The following is a 27,180-nucleotide window of genomic DNA, read 5'->3' on the forward strand; positions in this document are numbered from 1 at the left end:
AGTCAACAAAAACAAATTAAAAAATTAAAACTAACAATTAAAGCATTTTCGCTAGCTGAAATAAAGTAGAACTAACTGAAACTGTATTGTATACATTCAAAACTAACTGCAACTAGCTAAAATTATAGCAAAAATATTCTTCGTTTTCGTCTTTGTAAATGTATTTAATACAAAAGCCTACTGTAAATCTTTTAGAAGTAACTCTATTTACTTCGTGCTGCCAGGTGTTTGACCATTCAGCACCTCAGAGTCTGTAATCTTGATGCCATTGGCCAGATCAAACCGGTTCTCTTTCAGTCATCCTTGCCAAAGAGCATAGAATCACCAAGACAACACTCTGTTGCTATTTATGAAACAGCCACTAGATGCTGCTAGTGTCACGCGACGACCATTTTGGAATGAAAATTCCAATAGAACAGCAGCACAGATAATTAACGTTAGACAGAATGAATTAAAATATTATATATTCATACACCCCCATTGAAAAGCAACATTTTAAACAATATCTCAATGAAAATAAAACGATGTCAAAAATGTTGACAAGACTAAGTTTAATTTAATATCTGTTTAACTTATGACATGAAAGTAAAGTTAACAAAATAACTTAAATTACTATTTTTTTGTTTTACTTAAATTAAGGTGATGCAAAATTGAGTCTACCCCACATCAAAAACTACTTTATCTAGTTTGTATGGCCTCTGTGATTTTTAATGACAGCACCAAGACTTCTAGGCATAGAATGAACGAGTTGGCTTCATTTTGCAACATATCCAATACAATGGATCCAATAGACGATTGCTTTCACTCCAAAATGGGGAAAATGCAGGGCTGGTGCTGAGCCCTGCTAATGCAGTAAAGTTCTATTGAGTGTCGCCTCTTGGTGATTCTAAGCTCTTTGTCCTCGCTGTTGCTCCCACGACAAAAAAAACGAATGGACATGACAGCAGCATGGTGACAGCATTAAATACGACCCAAGCAGAGACTCAAATTTATTAATTTAACACATTTGTCCCCAATAATGGGTTTTATTTTTGTATTAGAGATCCTGATCGCGAATGATTTGTTCTTTTTAAATGGATCTTCTAAGTGAACCGGTTGAAGTAGTTCACCAAATAGAACTGAATCATTTGAAATGGTTAACATCTTCAGTACGTTAAGCACTTATTCACAAACAACTTACTTTTTAACATGCTTGATACCCTCCTCTGGCTCGAAATAAACCAATATATATGGAGTTATTCAGTTATTAGAACAGTACACTGAGATTAAATTTGAGAAGGGGTGAACCGATAATACTGCGCATGCGTGATTCAGCAGGTGAACTGAACACAAACAGTACATGACAGCCTGCTGTGACTGAACTAAACTTGAACAACTGCAAACTGTAAACTGAGGGCTTAAATTAAGTCATAATGGAATGTTAATACGCGAGTCATGCTTCAGTTGGGTTTCAAAACGTAATTGTAAGAAACTTTTCAGATCATGCTGATGTTTTAACTGACTGAAATTATGATTGCTGACTACATTTTTGTTATGTTGAGTCCAAACATGGAAAGATTGTCACAAAGGATCCGGTTCTGGTTAAAGATCTGAACTTCCCATCACTACTGTGTATCTAACCTCAAAAGCAGCCTTGCACATATATTTTACTTTAGGCTGCTATATTGTGGGCTGTTGTATTATTTAAATTGGAGAACTTGTAAATGGTAGTGGTAGCTGTAGTGTTCATGTGTCCTCTAAATAAATGTTTCAAAAAAGTATTTTTGGTTTAGTTTTTATTATACAATATTTATTCTGATGATTTTGAATCTTGCACCTAACAAATATCCTCATTTACAAAAAAAAGGAGCAAAAAAAAAAAACTAGTTGGGAACACTGAAACTAATGAAAACTAAACTAAAAATAAGCAATTTCATAATATAAAAACTAGTTAATCTACCCCTAAAATTTGAAAACAAAAAGTAAAAACTAAATAAAAACTGAAACTAATGAAAAATCCCAAACTGTTATAACCTTGGTTCTTCGTCAAACCTGAACCCCATCGTCACGGTCAACTCCGTTCTGCATCTCAAATCCTCCGACGTATGTGGCGTGCCACTGGACAAACTGGCAACCGCGGAAAAGCCATCCACACAAAGGGAATCAGTCAGCTGATAAGCGCAGAAAGGAACTGTGTCATACGGCCTTGTAGCGTTTGTTTTAAACATGAAACGCAGCCATACTTTCCTCTGGCTACATAATTTGCGACCTCCAGAAATGTATGCATCTATGCATGTTTATTTTTCCTGTCAGTAGTTTTGTCAAAACCACCTGTACATACTATTTTCCTCTGCTTTTTCCACTACAGACCTATCATTTTTTTTATTTAGTGCAGATCAAGATTATTGAGGTTGTAACTTGAAACACATAAATCTTAAACATTTTAACACTATGGCACCATTTAAATATAGAAAAAACATTTGGATCGGTTTTAAAATATAGGGAGTTTTTGGACATTGTCCGAACCTATGATACAACAAACTCTCAAAAGGATTTCCAAGAGCCAGAGCTGACAATACAGTGTGGGCTTTTGGGAATGAAGGTTTGCTGTGCCCTTGAGATAGGGAGTGTTAGGAAGCTATCCTGCCATCAGAAAATGGCTTTTGTGACTCCCAGGCAGGGTGCATTTTTTCACACGTCTGTTGGGCTTTGAGACTGTGAAAAAAAAGAAAAGGAAAGGAAAGAAAGATCTGGGACAGAAGAAACTTGCTGGCGTGGGTGAGATGATGACGGCTTTCTAAATGTCAAGGTCCTTATTTTTTCATGCCTTGACACTTTTGTTTCAACACTTTTTTTTCATTCCTTGTTCTTGTTTTAACCTATCAGCATTTTGTTTATTTCTTTATTTTTGTTTTGCTATAGTCGTGAAACTGTTTTTAGACCTGAAACGTAAGTTGATGGAATCTAGATATCTATTATAGACACTTCATTCTGATTGGGGGAGCTATGTTTAGATCAGCTGTGAACGTGTGCACATCACTTTCATAAATCATGACCTTTAGTCTAGCCTAATTAAAGAAAAAATACTGGCGTCATTTACTTACCCTGACATTTTTTTAAACCAATATGACATTATTCAGTGGAAAATAAATGAGAAATATCACTCGAGTAGCCATTCGATTAGGCTGTAGGTAATCACAGCCATGTTTATATAGAGACATATTGCATGAATACAGATATGATATTGCATTTGTCACAGTTCGTAGGCACTAATCTATAAATAAAATGAAAAACAAACTTTGAGATGGTCTACAAAGTTTTTACTTCCATCAGAACTAGTAATAATGAAATTATAAGGAAGACCTCTGATGTACCTCGGAAAATAAATGTACTGAAAACAAGGTTGATTTTCCATTGATGACAATACCAATATAACAATTTAAAAGCATAATATCATAAAGTATAACCAATTATGAATGAATTAAATCAAATTTGAATAAAAAATGTATTAGTATTGCTTCATTTATTGTTTACATGCAAATGGAATCAACCAGACTTTATTAAATATATATATATATATATATATATATATATATATATATATATATATATATATATATATATATATATATATATATATATATATATATATATATATATAACCAATATATAATACAATACAATATATAATACAATACAATATATAATACAATACAATATATAAATATACAAATTAGAGCTGCACAATTAATCAAAAAAAGATTGCGATCTCGATTCGACCCCCTAGACGATCTTAATTTAGCATTTCTACGATTTTGCCAATCATATTTTCAAGTTCAGGAGAGAAGCAAGCAAGTCTTCACATTGTTTAACAGACGTTGCTTAGCGACATTGACACCTCCCAATGGTGTTGAAAGAGTCACATACTGTTCATTTCTGTCTTCATGTAATGATGTATTCTTGTTCGTGAAAACACACGTGACGTGAGCTGCTGACTGTGAGCTGTTACCAGAGAGGGGGGCACGCGCCCTACTTAATGACAGACAACGCGCGTTTAGTGAACAGAACCTGCTTAGGCTGTGAATAACATTTAGTTTGTGGCACAGAGTGATTGTTTGGGAGCCGTGCGGGAAGTATGAACCGCACTTAGCTGTAAAAATGAAACCGAAAGCGCCAACATCATTTAAATAATCATGTCGCATTTTAGAGTTATGATTACGACAAGCGTTTAATATGTTTTTCTTTCATAGCGAACAGAGTATAACTACTCTAGCCTATATAATGTTAAATATAACGCAAGAGGGAATCTGATAAGGACAAATGTCGGATTTTACCAGTAGAAAAAATGGTCTAGTAAAGTTGTCAATGACAGATTGCAAGCATATATGTCAAACACCAAAATTCAACATCAGACCAACAGTAGACCTACACATAATATTATTGTTGTTTTACCATATGTTTGAGAAATAACAATAATATTAGCCTACTGATATTACCCTTTCTCTCTCTCTCTCTCTCTCTCTCTCTCTCTCTCTCTCTCAAGTGGAAGCAATACTGTTCATCTTTAAATTTTGTTCTGGGTGTGAGCAGTTTAGCCTCATGTCATCTGAGTCATACAGTTCAGAGCAGGCAGTACACAATAGGCTGCTTCAGCCGTCTCTAGTGAGGACTTGTGCATATTAAAGAACCAAGCTCTGAATAGGAAAGCTTTTTTGACTGTAATCCGACCTCTGACGACATGCTGATGGCTGTTCACGTTCTTCTGCCGGACACAATAAGAGCCCAGTGACAGGTATTGTGGCGTGTGAGTAATCCTGGTGTAAAGGAAAGGAGCTGTGGAGCTGCTGGGTGCAAGAAAACATTATTCTTCCATGTCCCTTGTGGAATGCAGCCTAGATTCGCCTTTTTGCTTTATAAAATCCAACCCTCCCCACCCTTCAGCTTAAGCACATGTTCTTTTCTTAACATCACCAGCCCCCAAAATTCCTGATGGGGATTTTAGATCTCACAAGTCGACATGAGAATCAACAGCTGTGTTTCAGGATTGTGAAAGTGACAGAATTTTTGCATCATGTATTCCAAGCCACCTTTGATAGTGATAATATGGCCTTATTTTTCTGTCTAGGGTTTCTTCTCCCCTTCATTGTCTTTTTAGAGGCATACTCTATTGCTTTCTCCCATTTTTTTTGAGGCATTCACACATTTTATCCCACACCCCTACAAGGCTTTGATTCTTTGTTCTTTCCTTCTTTTTTCACATAACCCATTCACAAAGTGGGTCTGTGATGCCTTTGAAAGTTGACCTGAAATGCCTCTCAGACAAGCTGTGTCTTGTTGCTTCACTTCAGTCTTTCCTCAAACGGCATGTGTGGCATTATAGGCTTTTCCCTCTAGTTAAATGACATGTGGGTCAATGGCAACAGGCATATGTATAAACTGCATCTTTTGAAGAGATGTTATTGAACATGAACAAAAACTTGCCCTTCTGCAAAGTAGACATCTGTAAAAGCCACTGTTGTATTGTTTGTTTAGGTGTCTGCCTATTATGAATGGCTTTCAATCAGCTGCTGGTTTTTATGTCTGTTGACTTTTCAAACCTTAATCATCCTTTTGTCTGAATAATGTTTAAAATGTTTTTGAAAGTTGCCTTAAAAGGTTTTTAAGTAACAACACCTTAAAGTTACACTTTCATCAGCCCTCTTGCAAGATCTTGTCACACTTGCCAACAGTTTTGTGTCTGCCCTCACCTTTAGCCTTTGAAGAGACTTGCTGCAATCGCCATTAGTTTTATCCACATTCTGCAGAGGTTTTTACTTGGTTAATGTTAATCTGAATCCTACTCGACTCATTCACCTGTGCCACACTTTGCGTTAAACCCTTCATTTAAGATGAAAAGATTAAATGACTTTTGCCCTTTGAAGTGCATGAAGGATAGCGAGGATCACTTTTTAAAGCCCTCACTAATCAATACAAGCCGCCTCCATTATCCCGTAATCCTGGCATTGCCTTTGTAAATGCCTCTCTAGACACTCTTGGTATTCAGTGAAAAGAAACCCAGGTTGTAGGGCTCCCACGGCATCATGTGGGTTTGGCTCTTGCAGCCAACATTCGGATAGAGGTAATACAAGAGTTGCTCCTGTGGCCTAGCCAGAATTCATTGCCTTAGAGTACACACACTCTTCACTGGGATGGTACATCTCAAAAGGTACGCATTTGTACTTAAAGGGTCCATATTGGTACCTCAAAAGTATATATTAGTACCTAAAAAATGTTGGCGGAAGGTACCACCCCAGTGACAGCTCGTGTACCTTTATTTCTGAGAGTGCAGATGCCTCGTCTGAGAGTTAAATAAGATTGTGCAAAAGTAACAGGATTGATTTATTAAAATGGTGCGCAACAAATCTTTTGGAATTAATTGCATTGAGTTCACTTTTACAATGTTTAAATTAACACTGTTGTTTTCTTCTTTTTTAGGTAAATTCAAGTTGGCAACAATGCTCTGGGCATGATTTGTCTGGAGCATCAAGTGCAGAAAAGCAAGAAGCCACTTTCAAGTTGGAAATCTATAATCTTCTCTACACAGGATCTGGAGATAAGGACTCAGAGAGGGTAGAGAAGGGGCATAGAGGTGTTGGGCAGGGGACTGCTGGTACATGTGGGGGCAGTGCACATCCCTTGCTGGAGAGTGGAAGCCTACCTCGCCCATGCCGTCCCCTGCCCGACCCAGTCTCTCCACCCTCTGCAATGGTGACATGAGTGTGTGCATTACGGAGAATCCTGATTTCAACCCTTATTTTTTGTCTCTTTGGAAAACACATACAATAGACTTGTAAATAGAGGACTGCGTCTGTCCTGATTCGTGTGGTCACAAGGTGATGATGCTGATGTGTGGACGTGTAAGGCGGCTCTTCCGTCAGCTCACGCTGCAGACCAGCCTGCTGCTGCTCTTTCTCTTCTGTATGATCAGTGTCCTCATCTCAGCCTATTTCCTGTATGGCGTCAAACGCGAGCTTGAACCAGCAGGAGCCGGAGGTGTGGTTGTACCTGAAGAAGGTACAGCCGATTGGGAAGATCCTCGCGCAACTCCTTCCCCTCCTTCAGCAAGAGTGCTACCTGCCAGAACGGCCAAACCATCAGACATGTCCCGAACTGATCCTGTAGTGCTTGTGTTTGTTGAGAGCTTGTATTCCCAGTTGGGACAGGACATTGTGGCCATCTTGGAATCTGGGAGATTTCGGTATCAGACAGAGATTGCGCCTGGAAAAGGTGATATGCCCACACTCACAGACAAGAACCGGGGTCGATTCACATTGGTCATCTACGAGAACATCCTCAAGTATGTCAACCTGGATGCCTGGAATAGAGAGTTGCTGGATAAGTACTGTGTGGAGTACGGCGTTGGCATCATTGGCTTTTTCAAGGTGAGCCATTTGTGTTGTACAGCTTGACCTTTCACAGCAAATAGTGTCACTAATGGGTGTTAATGTGTCTCTTAATTCCAGTGGGTCAATCACTTTGCACTAAACAATCTCACAACTGACATTTCGCAGTCTGATTCTAATGTTAGCTTGCAGAAATATTGTCAGCAGAGGGAGGTTGGGGCATTATGCTAACTATTGCAGTAATGGCACATTACCGAATGCGAATGTCCTTGTTGATTGTCTTGGCTCTTGTTCTATGAGGGAGCTGCTCTTCAAAATCAGTAAGAGGAAATAATCGGCCCTTGAGTCTGTACATTTGACTATTACTCATTGCTGTCTGTCATTGGCAGCTTGTAAACCTCCTCCCCTAGTTTTAATGTATTGTTTGCCTTAGGCTAGGCCTGCTTTATTACCCTCACGAGCTTGAGTGCGGCGCACTAATTGTTAGCGGAGGTTAACTCAGTTGATGAGAGTGTTAGAGTCTTGCTCGCCTGCAGCAGAAAGGCGAGGACATCAACACGTCTTAAAAGGAACTGCATGAAATTTGCGCTCGTTAATTTTTATTGGCTCAGGCTGCTCCGATTCTCCTCAGAGCTGTTTTTACCCCAGGCTCGGCTGTTTACACACTAACAGGAGCAGTTCAATCTATGATTGGCTGGAAATGCTGTTTTCTTGTCCAGGCATTTAACATGCATCCCTTGCTGGATTTTCATTGATTTAGAGATGCGATTGTGTCTGATAACAGACCCTGAAGGTATATGGTTGAGCAGAACAAACATTTCTTTCCTTTTAAAGAAAGATTCTGCCTCCAGTTCACTTCAGCAATGGCGCATGCATAATTACATTCACATCAAGCATTGACTTGCACCTGTCAATGCCATAATTATTTATCTCAGACGAGTTAGAGTATGTCTGAACGTTCACAAAGAAACATAACAGTGGACACCAGTACATCTTGTAGTTCTGCTTGCACGCATCGTTGGATTCAAGCCCTTGTTTGCTCTCCTATTAGTCTTCTAACCTAATCCCATGTCCATAGAGTCGATGTGTAATTGGAATAAACCCCTTTAGACTCCTAACCAGTACTTGAGTTGGCATAATCTCTAGGGGCCATATTAAGCCTCCGGCCACAAACTACATACATTTGCTCTCCACTGAAACCTAGTCAGCAAACGACCAAGCATTTTAAGGTATCATAAAATGCGTCATGAGATAGTTACCTACTTTGTACCAGTTGCATCTATTTAAATCTATTTGAGGGAGAATTAGTTTTGTGTTACTCAGTCAATGGAGACAAAAACATGGTATGAGTTAAACAGAGGCTTGAGCGAGATATTGATTAAGGGTACTGGTATGTGAAAATCTCCAATCCACCCTTGTTCTCCAAGCACTGAGTGATATCACCACCTCCTCCAGCAGTTTCAGTGTGTTGCCTCTAAAAGAAGGAGAAGAAAATGTGCAAGATTCATCAGTGGACAGCACGTTTATCTAGAGGGTCCCATTGCTACCTCTGGTGGCAGAATAATGGCTGTGTTTGGAGATGAGCAGGCTACAGGCCTCTGTCCAAAATGTAAGGCTCATTGTGTTTGTTCCGCTTAGTGTGCAGTTTATCACCAATTGATCCAACTTCACAGGGTCAGCTGGTGCAAGAGGAGAGCGGTCTGCATGTAGATGAGCGTGGATGTTGTTTAAACAAACTCAGGCCCCCCTGGCACTGCAAAGCATCTAATTCTCTAGAGTACTAGTTTAATTCTGCCAAGAGACTAGAGAAAGTACCTGAATAATACATTGGTAATATACTAAAGGAGACAGTAAAACATTTCTTGTCAAAAAACTTGGCCTCTATTTTAACGATCTAGGCGCAGAGTCTAAAGCGCATGGTGCAAAAGCATTAACGCTGCGTCCAAATCCATGTTTGCTGTTTTAAGAATTGAAAAATATGCTCTGCGCCCTGGTGCATGGTTTAACAGGGTTGTGCTTATTCTCTTAATGAGTTATGGGTGTGTTTTGCACCAATAAGTATCATCTTCCATTCCTTTTAAGAGTCAGTCATGCCATGGCACATTTGTCTTTTACATGGCGGACTTTGTAAGTGTAAAAACGGAACGCTTCATAAGCGAGAAAACCGTTAAACAGTGCATTTGCAGCATGAGGATAAAGAATGAGTCTCCTCCATTCAGCCTCTTTATTTTCTCTTTACTTTTACTCTTTAATCCTTTACTTTCATGGATAAGGAAACAGTGTCCACTGAAGACATTCATTAGCCTACATATTTAATTTAGTTTGTTAAGCGCAAAGATTTGTTTCAAAACTATTTCTAAATTCATTTCTAATTTCCAGCAAAGGAATAAATGAACAATAATAATGAAGTGTGGTCAAAATACTGAGTTATATTTAAACACGCGTCCTATTCTTATGCCCCATATGGTGATGCAAACATCTCCTAAAGCCGACAGGTGGATAAATCTAAACTTGTTTGAATTAAAACAAATATGAATATGCATATAATAAATAATATTGCAAATAATAATATTATACAATTGCAATATTAATTAACTGGGAAAAAAGGCAAGGAGGCATAAAGAAGGGATGGAAGCAGTGTTTTTTATATTTATGTGGAAATCATAATTTTTGTGACATTTTAATCCTTTAATTTTTGTCACATGTAAAGATGTTTGTGTATTGCTGTACATCCTGTGTGTAATAAGCAATGTGTAATCGTTTGAACCCACATAGGCGCATAACTAACGCACTCTACGCTGGACTTTCAGTGCCTCCCACAGGTTTGAAATAATCTTGCGGTGGTAGCCGGACTGAAACACACCTTTTACCCACCGTGCATAAAAAATTAACTGTATGCAACAAACAAAACATAATTTGCCAAAGCATTTTGGATGTAAAAAATATGTAATATATCGACATCAAATTAATAAAATATACAGCAAATGAGAAATAAATGACAGAAAAAAAGGAATAAAAACAGACAATATTTCTTAAAATTATAATAATTACAAGAATATAATGTATTTAAATAAGACAAATGAGTTGATTACCCATTTTTAATGGTGTACAAATATTCTGCAGCCAATGTAGATGTAATTTCATCCTCTCAGAGTAAAGGTTTTCTGAGTCATTTAGATTAAAGAAATAAATATTTAATGTCTCTCTCGCGGTTGTGCGTATAAAAATAATGACAGCTTTAAAAAGCAAGAGCAAAACGAAATTTTTTACATTGTAGTAGATTTAGAAACTGCAGCCGGATGCAAGGTGCGGGTCTCTGTGTGTCTGCAGAGCATGTGAGTGTTGACCATGCCTGCCAATTTGTACTATGCGAATTATAGTGGACAGCTGCTGCGATTGGATATTATACCTAAGTCGGCGATGTAGCCTGTACCAAAAACCTGAGGACCGGGGGTGAAATTACGAGACTTTTCTGGGTCTGAAATATGGGAGAATCCCGGGAAAACGGGAGTGTTGGCAGGTTTGGTGTTGACAGTTCTCGCACACACCGATCGAGCAGTAAGAAACAAGTTAAGGAGAGAAGATTTTCCACTACTTAATTGCTCATAGATGTTTGTTTATATTGGGCGGAGACAAAAAAAGTGTAAAAGGATGATGATAACAGTTAAAAAAAAAAACCTGTCATCAAATATACTTGGGCGGCCGTTAATATACCTGGGCAGCCTGCCCAAGTAAAGTCTATGTGTGGGAAGCACTGGCTTTAGACCTGCTTTTAGATGGTCAATACCACGGTCTATTTCAGTTCTTTAAAATAGCAACGCACCAACAATGTGCGTTAACACACCTCCTTTATAGACCAGCAAAGTGGTCTATAACCACTTACAACACAATCCCAGTTGTGCAAAAGTACAAAGTGGTGCAAATGGGTATGCTATTTAAACAATATGGCGCAAAATGTAGAAATTAGGTTTGCGCTGGTCCGAAAATAGCAACAAATCTCACCATACACGTCTTGTGCCTTATTGCGACGGGTGTATGATAGGGCCCCTAATATTCTTCACTATGTATCTAAGAACTTACAAAACTTTGTGAAAAGAGAAAAAAGTCTCACTCCACTTTCCTGGTGTTTGTTTTTAGCAGTTGAGATATGCTATGCTAGCATCTAAACATGGATTTCTGGATTCGAACATGATTTTCCAAATTGTACTTCAAGTGACTTTAAGTGGAACATTTTTCCAAGAGGGAAAACTCTGTCTTAGATGTTAAGAAAAATTGGTTATTCAAAAATAGTTCATAGATCACAAGTGTGCATTATGGAAAAAATGAAATTACAACGACCACAAAGAGTATGACGGTGGGGGAGGGGGGAGACCTTAACCTCTATGTGAATGTGATCCATTTGAAGGGGAGTTTGATCTTGCTGTTTTACCGATCATTTCTCTTGTGTTCTGTTCTTCTTCCATTACTTCATCAAAGGCTAATGAAAACAGTTTGCAGAGCGCCCAGCTTAAGGGCTTTCCTCTCTTCCTGCACTCCAATCTGGGTTTAAGGGACTGTAGTGTCAACCCAAAGTCTCCACTGCTGTTCATCACTAAGGCCCGGGAAGTAGAGCATGGTCATTTACCTGGAGACGACTGGACTGTCTTCCAGTCCAACCATACCACCTATGAGCCTGTGCTGTTAGCTCGGGGAGGGAGTACGGAGGCCAGCGGAGCTCCCGGACCCCTTCATGCAGCTGTAGTTCAGGATTTGGGTCTGCATGATGGCATCCAACGAGTACTCTTCGGCAACAACTTGAACTTTTGGCTGCACAAACTGGTATTGGTGGACGCAGTGAGTTTCTTGACCGGAAAGCGCCTCTCGTTGGCCCTTGAGCGCTATATACTGGTGGATATTGATGACATCTTTGTTGGGAAGGAGGGAACACGGATGAAGGTGTCTGATGTCAAGGTGAGTGCCTTTATTTTTTTCTTTTATTAAGGGTCAGTTGGTTTGTTAGTTTATTAATTTCTTTAAACTTTAATTTGGGATAAAATAAAATTAATTTTGCAATATACATATACTCTACACTCTTTCTGTAGTCTTTATCGTATTACTTCTCTCCCACCAACTCCTCATCATGTGCTTTGAATTTTATTTTTAATAGATGCTGGACATTGTGAATTCTGCTTATTTAAAAGGCACGCATTAGTGAAGCTTGAGCTATTTAACATATTTATTTACTAAAATAACAAGAAGCATGTGATTGTCTTGGAAGTATTAGTGCGTAAATAAAAATAGGACACCATTTTCCAGCAAAACTGTGGGAATTTGGAGCTGTGAAATTGTTAAATGTATAGTTGCATAATTTCCCATTTAATTAATTAGTAACACTTTAGTTTAGGTCACAATTCATGCTATTAACTTCTGGTTTATTATCTGCCTATTATTAACATATCAACTGTTCATTAGTAGTTAATATATAACTATGATTGACTTACTATGATGAATCTTGCACATTAAATAAACTATATTCTTATTCTACATCCCTGATCCTACTCAAAATCTCAATCCAATTTCTACCGTACTAACTATTAACAAGCAGCTAATTAGTCGTTTATTAAGCTAGTAGTGGTAGGTAATGGCTTGTTAATACTGTGAATTGTAGCCCAAAGTGTAACCAATTAATTAAAATCATTATTAGAATTAATAATTAGAATTAAGATAATGAATTTTATTAATTTAAGGAATACATTAGTACAAAAAAGTTGGTGTTGTGAACAAGTAAAAATAGAAATAGCTGGGACCTATGAAAATGTTAAGACATTGAAGGAGTGTTCACACTTGGGAATTTGGTTTGGTGAAATCTAGAGATGTGCCAAAATAAACATTTTGGGCCGAAACTGAAAATGCTTTGTAATAATTTTATAGATAAGTTATATAGAGTAATTTTGTAAGACTTTAAATCAAAATCCAAAATTATACAGAAAAACCCCCACACACAATTTAATAAAATAATCTTGTTTCCATGACAGCACAGTAGTGCTATTGCAAGCAGCATAGACAAGTACATAGAAATGTCCTGTTGACACTGTATTTGAGTAAACTTTGCTTTTCTGGTGAGCATGTGCATTCATACATAGCTAGATATAATGTTCAGTGTACATGAACAGAATATTTACAGAGAAGAATATTTAGCTACTGTCAGCTTTGACTGTGGCACGCTCACACAAGCTAGCAATTGTATCATGTATCTACCTCTGCGATTTGATTGACGTATCACCAGAACATGGCACCAGCCATTGGAATTGATGGATTTCATAGCACAGCACTTACCGTGTCTAGTGTGAAAGCTGATGCAAAGCATTGCTTAAAATTCAGTGCATCTTTAAAATAAGTAAAATAGGCTTTAAAATGTCATGCGTGATTTGCTCTGTCGAAGGTAATTTAAATAAATCTAAATGCTAGACACTTTTTACAGTAAGGTTTCATTAGTTAATGTGTTTACTAACATGAACTAATATAGAACAGTACTTGTACATAGTCAATAGTCATATCAAAGTCAATCATTTACCAATGCATTATTAAAATCCAACATGATTGTTGACATTAGTTAATGCACTGTGTTGAACTAACAATGAACAATATTTTTATTATTCATTCATTCATTCATATTCCTTTGGCTTAGTCCTTGATTATCAGGGGTCGCCACAGTGGAATGGATCGCCAACTATTTCATCATATGTTTTATATAGTGGATGTCCTTTCAGCTCCAACCCATACGCATTCACACACATTCATACACTGCAACCGATTTAGTTCACCTATAGCGCACATCTTTGGACTGGGGGAAACCGGAGCACCTAGAAGAAACAAACCCACATGAACATGGAGAGAACATGCAAACTCCACACAGAAATGCCAACTGACCCAGCCGGGACTCAAACCAGAGATCTTTTTGCTGTGAGGCGACTGTGCTAACCACTGAGCCACCGTACCGCCTCCTTTATTTTCATTAGCTGATGTTAACTAACATGAATAAATGTTTTGTTCAGGATAGTAAGTGCATTATCTAATACAACCTTTATTGTAAAGTGTTACCTGAATGCTTAATCGTGTTTTTAACTATAGATGAAAAATGCCAGCGTGAATGCTAAGAGAACCAGAACTAAATGGATAATTTTCTGTTTTGTGACACACCCTTGAATGTTTTAACCACTGGCTAAGCGGACTAGCAAAAACAAGAATCCATATTTGTGAGTCAGGGATCGAGAGGGAATTGCACATAAAATGAAATATGTTTTGAAGGCAACTAATTAAAACCAAGGGAAATGCATATTGTGGAAAAGAAAAAGAACAGGCATGGATATAAACTCAGGAGGGGAAAGACTAATGCACCTAAAAGGCAGAACATGGAGAAACTGGTTTGTTAGATCCATCCAACTTAAAGTTTTTCATGGTGTGACAGCACTTGCTCTATCGCCAGTTTGTTTGTTTGCTTTCTTTTGCCGTTTTTCTCTGCTGTTGTTTTTTTCCGAACATCTCTTCCTTCCATTTCCCGTTTTTATTTTAATTTTTAGACTCGCTGTTCAAAGGGCATCCGAAGACTCGCCGCAAGCATGAATATTTCAAATGCAGTTTTCGGCGTCCTCCTTGTGAATCTCTCGTCTTCAGAGCGCCCCGATGCAGATGTTCAGCCGAGGGAAGGAATAGAAAGCAAACATAATCAAAGCCGTCTTGTCTGTCTGCGGACCTCTGTGCAGTTAAATATGAATCAGGCTTTTGATTGAGTCACACTGGAGAGACAGGCAGTCAAGAAAGCGCAGTAAACAAATCAAATGAGAGGCAGATGCCGAGCTAAATCTGAGAGGGGTAATGAAGCAAACAGAGTAGACCAGCAGACATGCTTACGTTGTCCCTCCAGCGCTGTGTTATAGCACTGCACATACATACATGCGTTGGCGTGCGTCTTTTGGCTTTGTCTCTCTTTTGTATTCTAGTCTGCTATCCGTGTGCTGTTTGAATGTGTTTTGTCTGCATTAACTGGCTTAGGGCTGTATATTAAACTGCTAACTCTTCATTTCAAAGGCTCTACTGGGGACACAGAATGAACTTCGAAACCATGTGCCCAATTTCACCTTCAACTTGGGATTCTCTGGAAAGTTCTTTCATGCGGGTAAGCAGAAGGCACATTGCTAGCTAAACAAAATGGTAAACGCATACTTGTTTGGTTTCTGTGAACTTTATTTGCCCTTGTTCATGATCAGTCAAGCTTTCGTGATGGCTAGAATGTTGTTTATGACAGTAGAGTCACCATTTTGTGTCTGTTGAATGATATTTCAGGCACAGATGAGGAGGATCTTGGAGATGACCTGCTTCTGTCATACAGTAAGGAGTTCTGGTGGTTCCCGCACATGTGGAGTCACATGCAGCCTCATCTCTTCCACAACCAGTCAGTGCTGGCTGAACAAATGCTGCTCAACCACAAGTTTGCAGAGGTGGGTGAGACTCGACGTCAAATACAAGAGATTTGGGGATGCAAATCTGTCAACTCAAAATATAGTGACTTTGCCCTCCGCTTGGCACTCACTTCAGGCGAAATGATACACGCGGGTGAAGAGACTGGAAAAATGCACATTGTATTAGAATATTTCAAGGCTGTCAGCCAATCAGATTCAAGAACCAGGAAGAAGTGCATGCCATTTGAGCTAATATTCCTTAGAGGCTCTATTGAGGACTCTGTGACCTTTTACAACAAAAAGATTACCAAGATACCATAAGCAGTAACTTCCTCTGCAGGTTTTAAATGCTGGAATTTGAAAGGAAAAGGTATAATCAATTCTAATGTAAACAAAAGCATTTATTTAAGAATTTATATGAATTTAAATTTAACATCAACCGGTGATGTATTTACTTTTACTATGTTAAAGCATGGTCATTGGGAGGAAGTTCTGAACAATTAGTGATGCATATGCTGAAACACAGTTTTTTTACCTAGTTATGTGTTTGCTATTCATTTAGGAGCATGGCATTCCTACAAACATGGGTTATGCAGTGGCTCCCCATCACTCTGGAGTGTATCCCATCCATCTGCAGCTGTACGAGGCCTGGAAGAAAGTGTGGGGCATTAAAGTGACCAGTACAGAGGAGTATCCGCACCTCAAACCTGCACGCTTCCGCAGGGGCTTCATACACAGTGGCATTAGTGTAAGGACACACAGCTTTTATTTTGCGTTTTAGCCTAATGGAGAATGGCATTAAGAAGTAAAATGATCATTTAAAATGCAGTAAATTGTTAAACATTTTTAGTTTTTCATGAACCTCTAGTTATAAAAACTGATGTGATATATATATATATATATATATATATATATATATATATATATATATATATATATATATATATATATATATATATATATATGTATGTATATATATATATATATATATATATATATATATATATATGTATGTATATATATATATATATATATATATATATGTATGTATATATATATATATATATATGTATATGTATATATATATATATATATACATATATATATATATATATATATATGTATGTATATGTATATGTATATATGTATATGTATATATGTATATGTATATATGTATATGTATATATATATATATGTATATGTATATATAAAAATATATAAATATATATAAATATATATATATATATATATATAAAATAATATACCAAAACTGTCCTATGGTGTGACCGTCTCAAGCATAGTTCAATAAATTACCGCTCTTATAAATTAAAAAAAAGTAAATCATAAAGTCATTAACAAATACCTCAGGCCTAATTTTACATCCATATCTTTCCAATAACATATGAAATCGATAAATTTTGTCATTGAAAACCACATTGCTTGGTGTGAAACTACAGTATTTGCTAATTTTAAAACAGCAATTCCACAGAAAGCCTTAATTAGTTGAAGGACCCCATTTAAGGTCATGTGACTGAAGCCCCCTGTAAAGCCCATTACATGCAAATGTTAGGATTTTGTCTCAGAATTTTTTCCAAATTTAACTTGACACCAGTTTTTATTGAAAATGTCATGAATAAAAATCTAATATTAGTCAAATTTTCATACTAAATAGAGTGCATTGAATCAGTGGTTCTCAAACTGAGGGTCGCGAGAGTGATTTAAAAATTGTGTAATTTTCAGTGATTATATAAATATTTTTCAGTATTACAAGTGAAAGCTAATATTTTCAGATTTTTTTAAAGACATCACTGATGAATTCATAAAGTATTTAGGACACATTCAGGCAGAATGCATCTTTGCACTTAAAGCGCAGCGCTCAGGAACAGTTTAAAACTGTTGTCATGTACACTTGAAGTAGTAAACAAAGCCGGCAACGCTTTTCCCGCCTTCGCGCTCTTCTTATTGGCCCACTGCGCTAGACTGAATCATTAAGTCAACGCCTTCTGCTTTCAGATGACAGGAGCTACAACCGCGAAAATGTAACGCGCTGAAGATGAGAGAATGAAAACAACACTGACAGATTTAGTTTTAGAAACCAGCTAAAGCTACAAATAATGGCACATCTGATTACTGATCATGTGGTGAATGTTAATCCACCATCTAGACTTTTCGAAGAGTGGATAAAAGACTTCCATTGGCTTCAAGTCCGCTATGAAAATAACTAAAGCGTTCACTGTAAAGTCTGTGGGACAGAATTTTCAGGGAACTGTTTTGCCACATCTACACATTTTAAGCAGGAGAGGTTGTTTAATCCTTTATTTAATGGCCAGATGCTGTCAGCCGTGCAAGGGGCAGCTACATGTAAAATTTAGCACCACGTACACCATCGCAAAAGGGCTTTCACTGACTAAGATTAAACTAATATTACTGCTCATGAAAAGACCGGTATTGCTATTGACATGACGTATACAAATAATAAGGTATATGTCAAATGCATCAGTGCAATATCAGACACCATCTGTGAGAAGACAGTACAGTTAACATATTGTTAACAGATTCATTAATGAATTCATATCAAACAGTGTGTGCAGGGCCGGTGAGTGGTCCGTGTATCTTTTGGTCACTCAATTATGCTATAAAAATGTATTTTCTTGTGATAACGGGATTTCATTGAGACATATTTTCCCTTAAGCATGCATATATATATTTTTTGCTTGTTAGTTTTGATTAGTGTTGATTTCAAATGCAATAAATCTGTAAAACTTGTAGTAACGGTGCGATAATTGGTGGGAGCCACTAAATCTTGGCTGGTGCGCCTAAATTAAAAAATTTAGGAGCACCAGTGCTACCAAGCAAAAAAGTTAATTTCGAGCCCTGTAATGTATAGTAAATATAGTTAAAATATTGTGAACAGCTGAAAATAAATTATTTTTATTGTTTGGATATGCTTTGATAGTGGGAGGTTGCGAGTTTTTAAAAAGTTTGAGAGCCACTGCATTAAATAACAGGGTATCTGTAGGGTCTTAAAATGTCTTAAATTAAAAAAAATTCCATTTTAGGCCTTAAGAAGCCTTAAAATCACTGATATATTGTGTTGTAAGGCTTAAATCATTGCAAACAGGTGCTAAAGGTGTTTAAAGCTTCCCATGCAGGTATCTAAAGCTACCCAATCTGGCCAACACACATCCAATCTCTAACATTCCATCTCAATAAAAGTTTTCCCAAAAGTAAAACTTATATTTAACACTGAAATATTGTGTTGTAAAGCTTAAATCATTGTAAACGGGTCTTAATTTCCCTATGTCCATATAAAACTACCCAATCCGGCCAACACGCATCCAATCACTAACATTCCATCTCAATAAAAGTTTTACCAAAAGTTTATTTATTAACACTATTTGCCAATATGGTTTAATTATCTTCCTTATAATAACATTTTTTTTTAGGTTTTATCTGGGCTATTAGAAAAAATCCTTAGTGTTTAGTCTTGTGTAAGTTTGAAATGTGATTTGTAATAGTCTTAAAAACGTCTTAAAGGGCACCTATGATGAATATCATCTTTTGGGAGCTGTTTGGACAGAACTGTGTGTAGATATAGTTTGTCCACAGTCATACTAGGATGAAATAAGGACAATAAGTCTCTCTTTTTTTTTTTTTTTTCTGACGTTAAAATAGGATCCAAATCCCTCCGATATTGAGGCCATGTATTAACATGAGACAACCATGTATTAACATGCCTCTATAGTAACACATATAATCAACAAGACAGGATGTGCGTAAAGCAACTGGGATTAAAAGATCTGTTCAGCACTCTGTGATCATCAATAATCATCAGATGTGATCAGGAATGAGTTTTACAAGTTTAAAATGTTTTTGAAACCGTGCATGTTTGTAATAAATTACAGCAATTTTACCATCCTTTATAACCAAAGCCAAGTGTCAGTACAATTATAAAAGAAGACGCTTCAATCCCGTTTTGTAGATGTTAAATCAGGTTTATTTTGTACATTAACAAAGTTAAACGCGCTCGCTGTGCGTGTGTGCGTGCGTGAACTTTGTAACAACATTGCGTGTGACTCATCGTTGCAACTACACAGCAAATACATCAAATAATCATTGGGAAAGTTCTTACTGTAGTATTTCTCACAAACGTTACGTTACCTGCTGCCTGCGTGTCTGTCACTGTGCTGTTTATCTGATGCAGCCGAGGCAGAAATCGAGGCACACCCTGACAGGCACGTGGGAACGGTGGGTGGGGAGAACCAGCATTAAAGGCACATTCTCCCCGCAGAGAAATTTTCTGTTCAAAGCAGAAAATCTAATATTCTAAAAGGTATCATAAATAATCTGATGGGTGTTTTGAGCTGAAACTTTACAGACACATTCTGGAGACACAATTTATTAAGACTTCACTTACATCTTGAAAAAGGGGTCAAATATGGGCCCTTTAAAAAGTCTTAAATTTGACTTAACCCTGAATTAAGATGTGTCCAACAATTAAGATAAATCAGACTTTGTTATTGCTATCAATTGCTGTTTTTCTTTTTCGTTTTCGCCGTCACAACTTAGGACATTTTTACAGCACAATTTGGTAAAATGTAAAAATAATAATAATAAACAGTGAAAGATTAAGTTAGTGACCCCTTATATTTTCTCAAACATCGGACTTAAAACTACATTAATATAACTATAATTTATGTCTTTAAAATTTTTATTTTTATTATTATTTTTTTTATCAAAACAAACCTTTTTTGAAACTACAGCTGCACGAAGGCTCCAAATTCTGTATGAATAAAAACATCTTGTATTTTTATTCAGACTTTATGGTTGTATGCTTAAACGGTAGTATGTTGAATTCTTGTTCCGACTGGAATAGAACAATAAACCCCAGGCTATGTTGTGTTCGGTTTGAGCTTTGAGTCCCAGCAGGGGGTTAAGGGCAAACTGTTTGTGAAAGTACAGTTTTATTTTTTTACTTCTTTTTTTTTATCAGTTGTGCATTGCTTCAGGGGACGATGGAGAGAGTATGACAAAAGCTCGCTGAATCATGACAGAGCGCTTTCTCTGTGTGTGTGTGTGTAAGAATACATTTCAACTGGCCACGATAGGCTGACAAAAACATCTTGGGAATCATAAACTACATCTATATTGTTGTGTTTATTTTTATGGATACACACAATAACCATCTAACATTTCCTGAGGCTGACATACAGCTATTTCCCAGCGCGCGTATCAAAGAAGGACAAACATGCATGAGGAAACAGACATGTGGTATAAGCATTCATGACATAACATGCTACTATTAGCTCCATTCAACCATCACTTGATGTCTAATTAGATCATGCATTCAGATGCGCGGGCCACAGTGTTGGGTTTGCTGTTCTCCAAGAGCACAAGCATTCCTTCAGTTCATTATTTGTGAGCTCTTGCGGGACGTCCTCCAGTTATTGTCCTTCATTTTTCAGCACTGAGGTCATACCGTCATTCAGTTCCCATTGCAGTAAAAAGTGACTCTCAAATGAGATTACGTGTTATTATGGGTGACCAAACGCAATATGTTTTTTGTTTGCACATATGCGGCTGTGAACACCAATATATCAAATAATATCAAAAAGGGATGTTTTCTACAGGGCTTTAAGTTAAGCATTAAGCTTACAAGAGCTTCCTAACCAATTTTAAATCCGTGTAGAAGCTGTTTTTGTGTGTGTGTGTTTTTGTTTTTTTTAATTGGTTGTCTAAAAAAAAATCATTGTTTTAAACAAATGGAACATCTGATTTATATCTCAGCATTCAAATCCTGGGTTAGAGTGTAATGTCAAATCTTCCAAGACATTTTAATGCCACTTCCCAAAAAGGTTTGATCTTAGGACATTGATAAAAGGCCATGAATGTATGTACCAAAGGAGCTAGTTTAATCAACTAATAGGTCGCATATGTCAGTGTTTCTCAACCACGTTCCTGGAGGATCACCAGCACTGCATGATATGGATGTCTCCTTTGTCTGTCACACAAATTTCAGGTCTTTCGGTCTCTCCTGATGATCTGAATCAGGTGTGTTTTGTTAAGGAGACATGGTAAATGTGCAGAGCTGGTGAATCTCCAGGAACGTGGTTGAGTAACACTGGCATATGTCATTTTTTATATTGTAAAATGTAATAGTCAGTCACTGAAAAGAAACTCTCTGTGTGTTTCAGGTTTTACCCAGGCAGACTTGTGGTCTCTTTACTCACACCATCTTCTACAATGAATATCCTGGAGGCTCTAAAGAATTGGACAAACTCATAAATGGAGGAGAGCTTTTTCTCACTGTGCTACTTAACCCAGTGAGTGGTTTTTTTTATCGCCTGTAAATCAGTGTGTTGTTGGGGTTTCTTAGAAAAAGGTCTTAAATTGGAGATGAAAGTCTTAAATTCATAAAGTTGTATCAGTAAATGTTGCATGTACTGCTCTCCTTTTCTCCTTTAGCATTTCTGGTTTTGAAACCAATATCTAAACATTTTTAAAACAACATGCATATATTGAGTTGCATATATGCATATATGCATATATGCATATATATATATATATATATATATATATATATATATATATATATATATATATATATATATATATATATATATATATATATATATATATATATATATATATATATATATATATATATATATATATATATATATATATGTATGTGCATATATATATGTATATATGTATATATGTATGTATATATATATATATATATATATATATATATATATATACATATATATATATATATATATACATATATATATATACATATATATATATATATATATATATATATATATATATATATATATATGTATATATATATATATATATATGTATATATATGTATATGTATATATATATATGTGTGTATATGTATATATTTATATATATATGTGTGTATATGTATATGTATATCAAATCTCTTTAACATAACAAAGATTCCACAACTACAAGTCACATGAGGGCACACACATACATATACATATATACACACATTGCATATACATATACACATACATTGCATTTATATATATATATATATATATATATATATATATATATATATATATATATATATATATACATATACACACATATATATATATACATATACATATACACACATATATATATATAAACATATACATATACACACATATATATATATATACATATACATATATATATATATATATATATACATATATATATATATATATATATATATATATATATACATATGTATATATATATATATATATATATATATATATATATATATATATATATATATATATATATATATATATATATATATTATATATATATATATATATATATGTATATATATATATATATATGTATATAGATGTATATATATATATATGTGTGTATATGTATATGTTTATATATATATGTGTGTATATGTATATGTATATATATATATGTGTGTATATGTATATGTATATATATATATATGTGTGTATATGTATATATATATATATATATATATATATATATATTATATATATATATATATATATATATATATATATATATATATATATATATAAATGCAATGTATGTGTATATGTATATGCAATGTGTGTATATATGTATATGTATGTGTGTGCCCTCATGTGACTTGTAGTTGTGGAATCTTTGTTATGTTAAACAGATTTGATTTAGATATTTTATTTGATTTGTACTTTATTGTTCAAAAGTCTGACCTCAGTGAGATCTTTTTTTTCACCAAGAAATGCTTTTATTCATCAAGGTCACATTAGTAAAAGTTAAGACATAACATTACTAAGGTTTTCTCTTTCACGTAAAGGCTTCTTTTGTCTTTTTGCTTTTTCATCACAAAAAACTGAGTTCATTAAATCCATTAAAGCAAAAGCAAACTTTGATAATGATTTGCAAACTTTCTTGGGCTTCAAATAAACATATTAGACTAATTTTTCAAGGATCACATGATACTGAATACTTAATGCTAGACACTAGTAATGATGCTAGAAGCAAGCTTTTAGTCGCATTAATAATTTACTTTTTTGTCTGTGCCAATAGCCTAGTTGTCAGTGCATTGAACTATAGTGCACTGCAGGATTCCTGAGTTCGAGTCTAGACTTTTTGACCTTTCCTGATCCCATCCCCATCTCTCTAACCTTGCTTTCAGTCCTATCAAAATAAAAATGGCAAAAAAATCTTTAATAATTGACATTTAAAGCATCAAAATAGAAATCCGTCATATTAAATGCTAATGATTATTAATGTTTTACTTCTGGCTAGTTTTACTAGCTGGCAGCTAGCTCTCTGCAACTCTCACATGGTCGCCCACTGAAGCTAAGCAAGGCTGCGTCCGGTCAGTACCTGGATGGGAGACCACATGGGAAAGCTAAGTTGCTGCCAGAAGTGGTGTTAGTGAGACCAGCAGGGGGTGCTCAACCTGCGATCTGTATGGGTCCTAACGCCCCAGTATAGCGATGGGGACTCTTTACTGCTCAGTGAGCGCCGTCTTTCAAATGAGACATTGGGAGACTGTGGAATATCTAGCCAATTCCATATGTGTTTAATAAAAAAAAGGCCAGGAGAGGGGTTTCTTCAATGTCAAAAGTATTCTTAATTTATTAGATACAAATGAATAATTCATGGACAGAGTTCTGGATAACGTTACCCCAATGCAATACAAGAATTACATTCAGGAGGTTTGCAACTAACTTACATTTCCCTGACTCCAGCATATATACATTAACTGATATGAACAGGTGGAGTTTTGGTGTAATGTCACTTATCTTTCATTCTGCAGTCCTTTGGCTGTTGCACTCAAACATACTTCCTCTTTCTGCAACCTTTCTCTGCATACCAGAACTAAACAGTTGAGTGCATCTTCAAAATATTTCACAACTTCTACAATCATCCAGCACCTTGTGACATGTCTAGACTTCTTGTTAGACAGAAGTCTGAAGCAAGGGCCCCTGCACTATTATTCTTATTCAGTTTATTTCCCTCTTGTCAGCAGTTCCTTCTTAAAAGTATGCAACAAAGTTAGAAAGAAGAAGTATGTTTGGTTAATAGATGGTATCATACAAAAGAAACAGATTGATTAATCTGTTTTAGTCTAAAATTTTTTTTTTTTGTAAAAAATAAAGAGACCAAAGTAAAAAAATAAATTCCTTTTTGCCCACAAAACGGAGTTCCTGACTTTCTGTGGTCATTAAAAAATTTTGGCATCCTGGCCAAAATTTGCCCTCTGGCCTCTGTCTATCATGGCCTTCTAACCATTCTCATATCATAATTGGCTTAATCACTCTGTCTCCTCTCCACCAATCAGCTGGTGTGTGGTGTGCGGTCTGGCGCAATATGGCTGCCATCGCGTCATCCAGGGCTATGCTGCACACTTGTGGTGGATGAGGAGATTCCCCCAAAAATGTGTAAAAGTGCTTTGTGTCCAGAAAAGCGCTATATAAATGTAAGGGAAAAAAAAGCAGCCTGAAATATCTAACAAAACCCAAACATTTCAATAGTAGCGTTGTTTTTTAGGGCATCTGCCCAACCGTTTAATTCCCTTTTGAGGGTCAATCTCAATGTAATTTGTAACCTTTTCTAAGATTCCAGCTAGATGTTCAGTAGGAAAATCCCAAACCACATTCATTCCTCTGTGTTTAATAAAAGACGTTGTCATTGCACATTTATCCAGGGGTCTGAGCCCTTCATGACTCCCTGCACTTTTCTTTCAATACAGATCAGCATCTTCATGACCCACCTGTCCAATTACGGCAATGACCGCCTCGGTTTGTACACCTTCAAGATCCTGGTGAAGTTCATCCAGATGTGGACCAACCTGAGCCTGCAGACTCTCCCGCCTGTTCAGCTGGCGCAGAAATACTTCCAGATCTTCCCCGAAGAGAGAGACCCCATCTGGCAGGTAACAGAGGAGCTCCATCAGGGGTCTGGTCTGACCTGCTATCATTATGGCAAACAAATGCAACTTAATTTAGCGAGAGCAGATCAGCAGAGGTTGATCGGTGTTGCCGTAATGTGCGGCGAAAGCTTTCGTATGGCTGTCTGCACATTTACTCTGATGTACAAAGAGTGGAAATGGTTTTCCGTGTCGCCTGCCAGGAAATCAGAAGATGTTATTTTCGAAATTGCTTGCTATAATTCAGTTGAAAGTTGGAGGCGATGCTGGAGATCTGTCGTTCTCTTTGTGTCTTTCCCTCCCTGCTCTCGCCATTTCAATTCATCCAGTTCTTTATTTCTTCTAGTCTCGCTCCTTTGTTTTCTTTCACCCTTAGAGCAAGAGAAAGTGGGAGCCTGAAAGCTCTAAATCCCTCTTTTGATCTCTCTGGTTTTTCTGTCAAGGTTGAGGTCCCATCTCTTTTTCTGTCGGCTCTTCAGCGTTCCACAGTTTGCCCTGCTCTGAATAATCTTCTTTCCTCTGCAGTGGTTTTCCCCAGAAATCTGCAAGCGTTCAGAGGAAAGATGCAACTTGGAAAGAGTTTAGTTTTTATTTTAGAATTAACACAGCTTGTCTGTGGCTTTGTTGCATCATATGTGAGCTAGTTTAGCTGTCTGCATCCTACATCAGTGGTCCCCAACCTTTTTATCACTGCGGACCAGTGAATGTTTAATAATTTTACCGCAGACCCGAGGTGGTTCTGTCTTTTAGTAGAGATATTATATGAGCGACTTGCTTTGTTTACCAAATAAAGTGAATCTAATCGGATTTGCATTTTAAACATTAAATAAAAGTTAAAAAGGTGTTGTTTTTTTATTTCACATATTAAGATTTTAGTTATGATACTCCCTAAATAATTCAGCAGAAATCCGCAGATTTTTAGCTAAATTCTCCGCAGAAATAGCAAAAAACATCCGCAGATTCCGTCTGGCCCTACGAATGATTAAATTAGTATTGTGGATCGAATTGTGAATCAGGTGAATCGTTACATAACTTATAAGAACTCTGGTTTTGAATTTTTAAGACTTGGGACACAACCTTGCACTCTTCCTGCTGAATGCACACACTATCAAGTGTGCAAGTGTGGGTAATAGGACAAGCCCTACGCAGGCCGCACAAGTTTACCATCAGCATAAACTGTAATCCCAAGCGTTCATCAGTAATAAATTCACCGCCCAGATGTGTTAATTCAGTGCAATTTTCCATTTAGCACTGGCGAGTAGTCGAGCAAAACTCTTCGGTCATTAGTGCCGCCGCGCAAGCTTTTCATTTCCTCATTAGGACAGACAGGTGTTTGATTGCTGGCGGTTTGCGATCTTAATGCACCGCTTGACCGTTTTACATTTTGTGCAGGATTTTAATTTCGAGGCGAGGGTTAAAACCATTA

The 27,180-nt window shown here is 36.5% G+C and overlaps 1 protein-coding gene across 2 annotated transcripts in view; it reads left to right on the forward strand.

Moving 5' to 3' along the window:
• ndst1b (N-deacetylase/N-sulfotransferase (heparan glucosaminyl) 1b) overlaps positions 1–27,180 on the forward strand; it is a 154,852-nt gene that overhangs the window by 102,403 nt on the left and 25,269 nt on the right. For both annotated transcript variants that reach the window (XM_056445763.1, XM_056445764.1), the window contains exons 3-9: positions 6,454–7,400; positions 11,838–12,311; positions 15,429–15,516; positions 15,684–15,838; positions 16,362–16,547; positions 21,994–22,122; positions 25,578–25,760. In XM_056445763.1, coding sequence (XP_056301738.1) covers positions 6,855–7,400; positions 11,838–12,311; positions 15,429–15,516; positions 15,684–15,838; positions 16,362–16,547; positions 21,994–22,122; positions 25,578–25,760 — 1,761 coding nt within the window. In that variant the 5' untranslated portion in view covers positions 6,454–6,854. The remainder of the gene's footprint in view (positions 1–6,453; positions 7,401–11,837; positions 12,312–15,428; positions 15,517–15,683; positions 15,839–16,361; positions 16,548–21,993; positions 22,123–25,577; positions 25,761–27,180) is intronic.

The sequence above is a fragment of the Danio aesculapii genome, chromosome 21 (assembly GCF_903798145.1).
Source record: "Danio aesculapii chromosome 21, fDanAes4.1, whole genome shotgun sequence".
Lineage (NCBI taxonomy): Eukaryota > Metazoa > Chordata > Actinopteri > Cypriniformes > Danionidae > Danio > Danio aesculapii.